This window comes from Myzus persicae, unplaced genomic scaffold, assembly GCF_001856785.1.
Source record: "Myzus persicae strain clone G006 unplaced genomic scaffold, MPER_G0061.0, whole genome shotgun sequence".
NCBI classification, from domain to species: Eukaryota; Metazoa; Arthropoda; class Insecta; order Hemiptera; family Aphididae; genus Myzus; species Myzus persicae.
Genome location: NW_019104200.1, coordinates 443,444 through 454,592, shown reverse-complemented (window position 1 = coordinate 454,592; position 11,149 = coordinate 443,444). Strand labels below are relative to the sequence as shown.

The window sequence follows — 11,149 nt, the reverse complement described above, 5'->3', positions numbered from 1 at the left end:
TTTTTTTCTTTTTTATTCGTTTTTGTTCTTTTTTGTTGTCGTTTTTTTTTTTTTTTTTCTTTTTCTTTTCTTTTTTTTTTTTTTTTTTCCGTCTTTGTTGTTTATTTTATTTTTTTTTTTTTTTTTTCTTTTTTATTTGTTATCGTTTTTTTCTGTTTTTCGTTTTGTTGCTTTTGGTTTTTTTTTTTCGTTGTTTTCTTTTTTTTGATTTTTTTTTTTTTTTTTTTTCTTTTTTTTTGTCCTGTTTTCTTTTATTTCTACTTTCTTTCCTTCTTTCTTGTTGTTTACTTTTTTTTTCTTTTTCTCTTTTTTATTTTTTTTTGTTTTTTTTTTTGCTCTTTGCTTTTGTTTTTTTTTTTGTATGCTTTCTTTTTTTTTTTCTTTTGCTTAGTGCTTTTTTTTTTTCTTTTATATTTTTTTTTGTGTTTTTGTTTTTTTTTGTTTTCTTCTTGTTTGTTGGTTTGTTTGTTGTTTTTTTTGTTTTCTGGTCTTTTTTTTTGTTTTTTTTTTTTATTTTATTTCTTTTTTTTGTTTTCTTCGTTTTTTTATTTCCTTTTGCTTCTTTTCGTTTTTCTGTTTTTTTCGTTTTCTTTTTTATTTGTTTTTTATTTTTATTTTTTTTTTTTATCTTCTTTGTCGGTTTTTTATTTTATTTTTTGTTTTGTTTTTGTTTTTTTTTTTTTTTTTCGTCTTCATTTTTGTACTTTTTCGTTTATTTTTGTTTTTTTTTTTGATCTTTGATTTTCTTTTTTTCTTTGTTTTTTTCTTTTTCTTTTATTTTTTTTTTCTTCTTTTGTTTTTTTATTTTTTTTTTGTTCTTAATTTTGCTTTTTATTTTTTCTTCGTCTTCTTTTTTTGTTTTTGTTTTTTTTGTTTCTGTCTTTTTTGTTTTTTTTTTTTTTTTTTGTTTGTTTTTGTCTTTATTATATTTTTCTTTTTTTCTTTTTTTTTTTTTTGTTCTTGTCTGTTGTTTTTTGTTTTTTTTATTATTTTTTTTTTTTTTTTCTATTTTTTTTTTTTATTTTTTTTTTTTTTCTTTCTCCTTTTTTTTTTTTGTTTTGTTTTTTTTTTTTTTTTTTATTTTTATTTTTTTATTTTTTTTATTTTTTTTTTTAATTTTTTTTTTTGCACCTCTACTGTGTTTTTTTTTCAATTTTCGGCTTACAACCATTCAAAATTTTAATTTACTTTCGTAGAGTGCTTTACTCTCATATAATGTTATTTAAACATACAATTATTGTAAATTGTTCAATAATAAAGAAATTTGTTTACACAGTAAAACGTTTTTTTTTTTTTTTTTTCGTATTAAAGAGTACGATTTTATTTGTTTCAACAGAATAATGGACTTTAAAAAATATTAACCAACAATATTGTTATATTACGTACCAAATATCAATAAAATATATCTTGGCTACATGAAAGTAAGTTTATAGGTGTAATGAGATTTATTCTGCCTCAAAACATGATGATACCAGACACAAAAATCAATACATTAATCGCTTGACTCAGGATCTTATATAAGAATACTAATAAGTAATAACACTAATAACTATTGTTTGTGTTTTTTTTTAATCAACACCACGAGGTACCTATACTGTTTTTGTAAAAGTGTAGGTACTTAGAGTAAAGCTACTAGAAACTGACGAGAGACGATCGAATCTGTACATGTTGTCCATTGACTGCAATATTGCATTAAGCTATCATAACCTTTGTTGAAGAAAATTGATTAATAAAAAAAAATGTCCATAAACAGCTCAAAACGAGTTAAAATATTTTGAAAAGTATATGCGGACCATAAAAAACCACAAAATAAACATATATTGCAAAATGTCAAGATTCTGCTGTCATTAGTTTTAAAATTATAACTTCGAATATATAAGAAAATCACTCCATGATAAATCGAGTAAATTACCCAATGTTGTAAAAATCTGAACTCATAAATATTTAATTTAACTTTCCGGTAGACAATTTTTTTTTTTTTGATAAAAGTAGACAAACTATGGAGAAATCATATAATCTGTAGGTATATCTAAAACCTATAATAATTTTATGGTCATCTTGGCTCTCACAATATATTGTATTAAATGCATAATCGTGAATCTTATCAATACCTATATAGGTACTCACGTCATGACGTATAGTCACTTATAATATTAAACGTATCTAGTTTACAAAAACCAACGCTACAGTGGTCTGTTTCAAGGGTCGCTCGATAACTATAACTATATGATAGTGCAATTTTATATCGCCGACGTAATATATTTTAAGGAAATGTATGTAATTGTATAATATAACATTTCTGCAATATATATAATAATTATTTTTATAATTTAATTTTATAAAAGTAACATTGTTGCTCTGTGTATATAGATAAGTGACGTCTGTATATATTATACACTATAACAGTAAAAGCACAAAGATAAATCCATAATAAATATGCATTATATTAAATATTAATTATGTATAACAATATGAAAGATCTTGTCTAGTAAAGTAAGAATTCACTCACATTTAACTATCAGAAATAAATTTAGATAACTTTATTATGATAAGTGTATTATTAACTGATTTCATGCAACGTTGCACAAAACTCTAAAGGCTTAATTTTATCTGCAATCTGCACCTATAAAATACAAAAAATTAGAATTAAATACATTTTTTTTCAATTGAATATAATCATAGAACCAATAATTGTTACTTATTTTAATTTTATATGTGTGTATTATAACTATTTTAATAATTAATACCTTCTTTGGTTTTCTTATTACAGCTCACTATAAACTGGTACATATAACCTGAAATAACATGCATTAGATTCGGGTGGGTATTTATTATTATTTTATAAGCAAACCATTTGCTTTAAATGTATACAGCAATAAGTAACAAGAATTGTAAACGCTTTACAATTAAAATATTTATTACATTAAAAAACAATATTATTTTAAACAATGATTATCAATTATCATAATGTGTTTCAATGAGCTAAAAAACAGTCATGTTTGAGCTAACCTTAAGCTACATATAGGGGTTGAAAAAATAAGATATAAATACACTCTAAGTCAAAAGGAATCTATTGATATAACTTTTACTATGAAAATGGTAAAGTAGGTTTAGAGTCTATAAACTTCGGTTGAACTAACATACTTTTTAGCTGTAAAGTGTGAACGAAGACTCACCAATGATAAGATATAAAATACCTATAGTACTATCTAGTCATCTTGGTATTTGTGGTTTTAGTGTATCTTAGTTCACGGGCAAATCAGCGTTGTTAGTATTCTCTGTGTGAACTAATGTAGCCCTGATGAACATTTGACTGTGGCACAAATATATTATGTATTGTTTTTATATTTTACTGCACCAACTATGTAGACATGTAGTAGAATATAAGAGTAGTAAATATAAACAATGAATAATATATTATCAAAAATAGTTTTTATATACAACAATCTAAATTCGAAATGAAATACTTGCTGCTTTTGGCATGTCCATCTATCAAATTATTTTTCCACAATTTAATTGTAATGAATAATGATAATATGAGTTTTCAAAGAACAACGAATGTTTATAACATTTTTTAAATCCACATAAGAAGAATAGCAGGCTACCTGCTGAGAGATAACACTTCTTACATGTTTATACACCAATAAAAGGTGCAAAACCATTCAATTAAAATTTTAAAATTATTGTGATACATAATCTATTTTAAATACTTGCATTTTGCATATAATGTAAACTGTAAAGTAAATATTCAACTTACTTTTATACATATAAATAATAATTGTACAGTAGAAAAGTGATCACATTATTGTTAATTTAGAAGTAACTGAATATTATTATATTATTATCTATAAACCTTGAACCCCCCTCCCCTAAAACATATACATAGAGGAAAATGCACCAGTTGCCCTCACATATTACCAACACTATTATAATGACAAGTGCCAACCCTTAAAATAATGCTGATAAATATGTAAATAGATGAAAATCAAAAGAGTACATAGTAGATACCTTGATACCTATAATATATAAATATATAATATATATATTATATTCATTATAAGCGGCATACAGGGTAATTTGCCACAAAAACAGTATACAATTTGAGATTTTTTCAATTATATAGGTAATGAATGTTGTGTTAAAATTGTTTTTTTTTTCGACAAATTACATTGTATGTCATTTATAATATTCTATAATTATATTATGTATTATATTTATTCTTTTTTATATAAATTATTTATTGTTTACATATTTACCTCTACTATTTTGCGGGTTGATACTTGGTATTATTAAAATTGTGTACATTATGCTTAGGTGCATCGGCGTATTTACAACTTTTTACAGGGGGTTTTTTAATTCTAACATTTTATAGGTATTAATATTGATCTATATTAGAAAATTGTTATTTATTTACTGTATACTTCGGTACGCCTTTGCATAAACATCATCTTCGTGGAGCGCGGAAAAAAAGCCCAAAAAAGTAATCACATACCACGGAAATAAAAGTCCACGCGAGAGCCATACAATTGTACCAAGTATTTTATATTTTGTAAATATTTCGTTGTTTAATGATTATAATTCGAAAAAGCATTATACAATAATACTTAATAGTAGGTACATAATGACCATAATGTAGACATCAGATAATAATCATAACTAATGTCTAATAATAACTAATTGTCTAGTAACTGACGTCTGACACTACTAAGATGAATTAAAAAACCAAAAAAACCCCTTGTATTATAAACAAACTAATATTATTGGTACTAGCGCCTGTTTTGTATTGACTTGTTATATTATTATCTTTAGAGTTGTGTAATTTTTGTATAAATGTAGTAGTACAACTACATAAGTCTACATTTACGATTTACCTAAGGATATTTCATTGTATGTTCTGTATTGGGTATATCATTAATTAGGTACCTAATGACTCGATACGAAACAATTTATAATTATAAATTATAACTTAAAACACAATATGAACATTAATATTTCAAATTTGTTCCATGGATTTTTTTCGGTGGTGTATTTATTTTGTTAGGGCTTTTTTTGGTTAGATCTTTTTCCGCGATTCCGTCTACATTGTATTATAATATAATACAAAATTAAAATTTTAATATTATTAGTTATCTTTTTGTTGCAGGGACCAATACCCCTGGACCTCTTCCCACATAATTACGCCATTGTGTAAGTGCAACTGGTACATTTTTTAAATGCCGAAAACAGCCGCTGGAGGGCAACTGGTCAACACCTATTTCAGATAATAATATTATACAACAATCCTGTTAATATCTGTATTCTGTATGCCATAATATCAGATTGTCTAGTTATAAATTTATAATTCATTAGAATATTTAATTCACTATCCTAATTATTTTTTTATATTTATTCTATATTGTTATAATTATTGGGCCCATGATTATAATATAAAATTATTATCATTGTTGAGTGATAAGTGCGATAAATGTTCGTTTTCCAATTTCCAGCAATTGTCGGTGGAAATGTGGAATTGAGAAATGTGAACAGTGAATACAGAAACAATGAATTTAGTAAATTCAAAATTGTGATCAAATAATTTCAATAGTGTAACGCGGATATCGGAAGCAGCTCCACTTTGATCACCACATGGCTAAAACCGATCATCGACTGAGGCAGTGAGGCGCCATTCTTTGGATCGTTAATCTGGATTGCGGTTTATTGATTTATTATCTTCGAAGTTTTATCGGATATAGAATGTCGTATCGGCCGCCCAATATTCCAATAATTCGATTTTTAATGAATGTTACAATACAATAGTTTGGATATTGGTATCACGAATTCATGACTTCACAACACTTGATAAAAAATAAAGATTCAGTCCATTTTATCAATCCTAGTCCGTGGTAACTACTAATTTACAGTAAATAAAATATCTTTAACATGAGCTGAGCTTTCCCACTTTGTAACTATTTGCTGTCCGTTAGGTACTTACATAAATATATTATCTTTGTGTGTATTGTATTGTGTTTACCATTGATGTGTGTTGACTTATATTTGCTACTGACTAACTGCAGTTAACGTCGTGGACAGAATGATACGATTGTTGTACAAGATGTCAATCACACCCCCTAGTGAGGGATGCTGATATGCTATGACGTCGAGTGAGATTCTCTGAAAAAAAGTACGACTATATTAATACCTAGTACTTACGATAATTTATTATATAGGTACGTTTTATAAGCAATACAATATCCTTAATTATTTTAGTATTGTACCATTATTGCGAATTATGATGCAGTACAATGTCAATTGTAAAATAATGCTATCTATATCACACTTTTGGATTCCTAAGGAGAAATGAGCATTGTTATATTAGATATATAATTGTATCTGAGCTTTCCAAATTTCCAATATTATAATGTTATGCACAGATACTCACACAATTGTCATAACTCATTAGTACTTATTATTTTGTAAAAATGTTTTTAAAAATAACTGGTTACGTTCTGTGTTATTTGGATGGTCTTAATATGGTTACAATAAATATCGGGGTAAACTTCCAAACTGAATTAGATTTTAGATGACTTAACTAAAATTATTGTCATATTTGATAACTTTGACTTTGTAATTTAACTTGTTAATATTGCTACAACCATATTTGTTGCTATATTTAATAAATATTTTTACAATATAGTAATATGTAACAGTAATAATTGTTCAAAGTGTGTTATTTAATTTATGGTCATCTAATTTGTTAAAACCAGAGAGGGATTTAAATGTTTAAATAAAAATCTAACTTACAACATTTGCTGGTTAGTAACAGAGCTTCAAAACATTATTTATAATGTTTTAACAGAAAATAATGAAAACAAATAAACAAGAACATGAAAACAAAAAAAAAATCAAAATCATTAATCATAATTAATGATTCAAAATAAACAATAAACGTATCTGTAACATAAAAGAATTGCAAATACCTAACGTTATTCAAAATAAAGTTAGTGCTTTTTTCTTATGTCAAACTTATTATAACTTTTGTTTTTTAGATATGTAATTTTATTTAGATACTTTATCCCTATTTGATGTATTAATATTGAATTTAATAGAATATTAGTTTATTTCTGTGTTTTTTAATTTAAATTAGGTACAGAACTGCAAGCTTGTGGTTTATAGTATAGGTACACCATACTATATAATAACATTATTTATTATGCTATTTCAAGTTTTATTATTGCTATAAATATTTTTTTTAATAAAATCTATTGTTTCATCTTTTATGCCATAATATTTAAGTAATATTTGATACCTAAACTAAAACTGAATTGCCGGTTATACCTACTTACTATAAAGTAAAAACTCTAGGATGGTTGAAAATAACCTATCCCAGACAAAAAAATTCTACTATTTTGATAGTCATAGTATGGTTAATTACCTATGTATATCTCAATACCATTATTAAGGTGCCTAATAATTATTTGAATGTCAATTTTAGTCTATTCTACATTAAATAAATTTCATTTATGATTATTCCATAGTCTTTTTAGATTCCATCATCACAATGACATCATTGGAATATAGATTCAAACATTTGGTGTTCGACATATACCCTAAGAACCCACCAGAATGGCACCGTCCTCTTTGTGTAATTGATCAGGGGATTGCATGTAATGATGACTACTTGTTTAAATACAATCGCTATCGAAAGCATAAGTCTGAGGTCTTTATTTAAAATATTTATATTACTACTGTTATATAATATGTAAACAGTTATTTCTTACATTTTAGGTACTTGCTGTTGAGGCTCTGAAAAAATATAATTTTATTGCTGATCGTTGGGAAACAATAAAATGCATGAATTTGCCAACATATTTTAATTTAACTAGGATTTTGATGTCTGGTAATTTAATTATTGTTCATGGTGGAAAAAACTTTGAGTACATTAATGAATACACTTTTCGACTTTTCATCGGTATTTAATTCGTTTTTAAACATTTTAAATTTAAATTTATTATTTAATTCTAACTGTTTATAATTTATCCTGTAATATTTTTTACTTAGGAAACTTATCAAAAAAAAATCATTTCAACTGTGTACAATTCGAAGAAATTTATTCTGCAGACGGAATTCCCATTATTACTGAGTATGGTCAACCAGTTCATATAGAAGGAAAATTTGTATACTTTCTCAATGGGACATCAGAATACCAAAATGAAATGGATGTTTATAGGCTTGATTTGTGTACTAAAAAATGGCAGTTATTATGTCAAGCTTGTGGTCAACACCCAAGAACTGATGAGAGTCTTAGACGTGAAGTGGCCTATTATGACGACCATTTATACACGTTTGGTGGTGTGCATGTGATGATTCAACATAAAAATATGTTTCTAGACACATTTGAAGTAAGTTCTACTTGATTAACCTATTTCCAAATTACTGTTAATCTACCAAAAAAAAAATATTTATTTTTAGATTTTAAAGTTCTGTCATAAATCATAATATATAGACTTAATTTTAGCTTATCAATAAAATAAATTTCCAAAACGTATTATCTTCTATCAGTTTTGACAAGAATTTATTTCCAAAAGTTATTATTTACACTGATAAACGTATTGTTTGTTAAATCATAATTTAATATCTACTTAAGTGTTTTCATATAATATGTTATAAAAAAATCTCAATTATTTAGGTAATATTTAAGTTTAAAACCATTTTAAATTTAAAAAATAAAAATGTATGCTTATGTATACAATTGTAGGCATTTTTTTAGAAATAATCAAATATTCAAATTAAATCCAAAACATATTACATCATATTTTTCTTATTTAGTTCAGTGTTGTTTAAGGTTTTGATGTAACTATGTAAGACATAATATGTAAGAAGGAAATTCAAAGTAATCCCCGTTTTAATTAGATATTCATTTATATATTTTAATACATTTTTGATACTTAGTTTATTGTATACCTTGAATAATTAATTTTTTTTCTAGAAAATACAAGTGTTTGACATATCAACTAATAAATGGCAATATTTTAAAACTTTGCCTGATATCAAGAATTTATCATCACCTTATCCTGCAAATCGCTGTTATTATGGATGGGCACAATGTGTGACCCAACCAGAATATGTATATATGAGTGGTGGATCTGATAATCTTAACTTTTTCTCAGATATTTGGCGATTAAATCTTAATACTCTTCAGTGGTGTAACCTTATGCCATGTAAGCTGCCTAAATCAATGTTTCTACATTCGTCTACTGTTGTACCGTCAGGTCGCATCTACTTCCATAATGGAATAGTTAGTACTGATTCAATTAATGTACATCAGAAAGATGACATATTATGTGCTTGGGTTAAAATCCCAAAGTTAATTGACATATGTTGGGATGCCATGTTATACTATTTCAAAAACCAATTGTTTAAGTTGTCTATAGAAGACTTAGAGAATTTGGGGTTACCATCAGAGTATTATGAGAGAATAATTAAAGCCAAAACTTTAGTATAAATACTATGTATATTTTATATGTTTTATTCATTTTCATCCTATTTTAATTGTAAATATCTAATTTAATACTTTATTGTTTAAGATATTAATATTTGAGTATTATGTATATATATTTATGTTTTTATATTACTAAATGTGTTCTGTTATGTCAAATTAAAAATTTGCATTCATCAAATATGTTTCTATTTTTTAAACATTATGGTATTATAATATTGTTTGGTATTTATAATTTATATTCATAGTTAGTATAAATTCATAGGTACCTACTACCTAGTTCATAGAGTAACTGCATAATCTATTATAAAATATAAATATAATAATATAACATTAATATTAGTAAGTATGTGTCAAAGAGCCTAAAATATTCCCTAGCATATTATGAGGATAGAACTGCATCTGGTATTTATTAGTTGTTAGATTATCGTAATGTTTACTATTAAAAGACAACAGTAGAGAGAGCATTCTTCTGGATCAATGAACAACATCCTTAATATCAATGGTTAACTTCTTAATTAAGTTTTTTTTAGTGATAAGTCTACTGAAGTTATACAATTACTCAGTCTCCAGTCACTAATTCCTTGTGACACATCATTAAGCGCTATCCATTTCCTGTCCATTCCTCTCAGTTACTCTTATGCTAGATACCTGACATTAATTTCATTATTTCTGATTTTATTCGGCTTAAAGAACTGGTTTTGTGAATTGTGAGTATTGTTGATAATTTAAGAAAAATTAAATGGGACATCTTAACACACTTAATAGCTAACAGCTAAAAACTGAAAAATCAGAGAAATTACTTCAGGAAACACTTATAGAAACTATAATTTATGATGAATTTTAAGAATGAAATAGTAGACCCATAAAACCTAAGTACAAAACTCAATGTGGTCCTAATCAATATTTTGATTTTTCTTTATTGCAAGAGTGCTGAAAATTTGAGTCGAAATGTCTGTACAAAAATGATAAGTATTATTTTCTAAAGAAGTTGGGTGAAAGTTTTCTAGTATTGATTATTGTACAATTGTAACTTGTAAAATCATGTAATTTATACAAAAGCAATGCCCTCCGCGGATCTGTGACATTAGCACCCTACTTTTCAAATGGTAATTGTAAATGTGCTTATTTTATGGGCCAATGGGCGATGGCCAGCTTTTTCAAGGTGGTTAGAGGCTCCCTCATATGTATAGTTAGATTATAATTTAACTGTATTTGGCGAAAAACGATACGGGACCGAGTAGCAGTATTGTGCTAAACAGTTCCCACCCGTTTCCAGTTTTTTTAACGGAAAAAAACGGTATAGTTGCGCATGTATATAGGACGGTTAGCCAACTAAAGCTCTATCAGTCTATCAACATTCAACCTCTTCAATCTCGTCGTACCTGTGGTTTTTCAATCATACGACAAACAATGGACTCCCACCCTCATAGGCCGGAGACCGGAGTCACCCGTGAACAGTCCTTTTCAGGACTATTGGACGCGCACTTGAAATGTTAGGCTTCAACTCTATATTAACAATATTAACATATATTTAAGTATTAAATCATATCGGTTTAACTTAAGCTAATTTTCAAATAATATATATAATATATATTATAATATGATAATGTTTAATATTAAAAATATAATTGTAGCAAATAGCTCAATTAAAAAAGATGTGGAAGATGAGTT

The 11,149-nt window shown here is 26.0% G+C and overlaps 1 protein-coding gene and 1 long non-coding RNA gene across 5 annotated transcripts; one reads left to right on the top strand and one right to left on the bottom strand.

The window, feature by feature from the left end:
• Positions 1–2,323: 2,323 nt before the first annotated feature.
• On the bottom strand, positions 2,324–3,682 carry LOC111039911. Its single transcript, XR_002605153.1, has 3 exons — positions 3,177–3,682; positions 2,748–2,795; positions 2,324–2,623 (listed from the first exon to the last, which is right to left on the bottom strand). It is a non-coding gene; the product is annotated as an uncharacterized LOC111039911 (long non-coding RNA).
• A 1,611-nt stretch (positions 3,683–5,293) lies between these two features.
• Positions 5,294–9,546, top strand: LOC111039913 (kelch domain-containing protein 10-like). 4 transcript variants are annotated; one of them, XM_022323573.1, is made up of 6 exons: positions 5,294–5,882; positions 6,054–6,160; positions 7,515–7,696; positions 7,765–7,948; positions 8,038–8,378; positions 8,966–9,546. In XM_022323573.1, the coding sequence occupies exons 3-6, from the start codon at positions 7,538–7,540 to the stop codon at positions 9,479–9,481; spliced, it is 1,200 nt and encodes a 399-aa protein (XP_022179265.1). In that variant the 5' UTR covers positions 5,294–5,882; positions 6,054–6,160; positions 7,515–7,537; the 3' UTR covers positions 9,482–9,546. The 4 variants fall into 4 exon arrangements, with proteins under 4 accessions (XP_022179265.1, XP_022179266.1, XP_022179264.1 ...); XM_022323574.1 differs by lacking the exon at positions 6,054–6,160 and having other exon boundaries at positions 7,524–7,696; XM_022323572.1 differs by having other exon boundaries at positions 5,294–6,160; positions 7,524–7,696.
• The last annotated feature ends 1,603 nt before the right edge of the window (positions 9,547–11,149 follow it).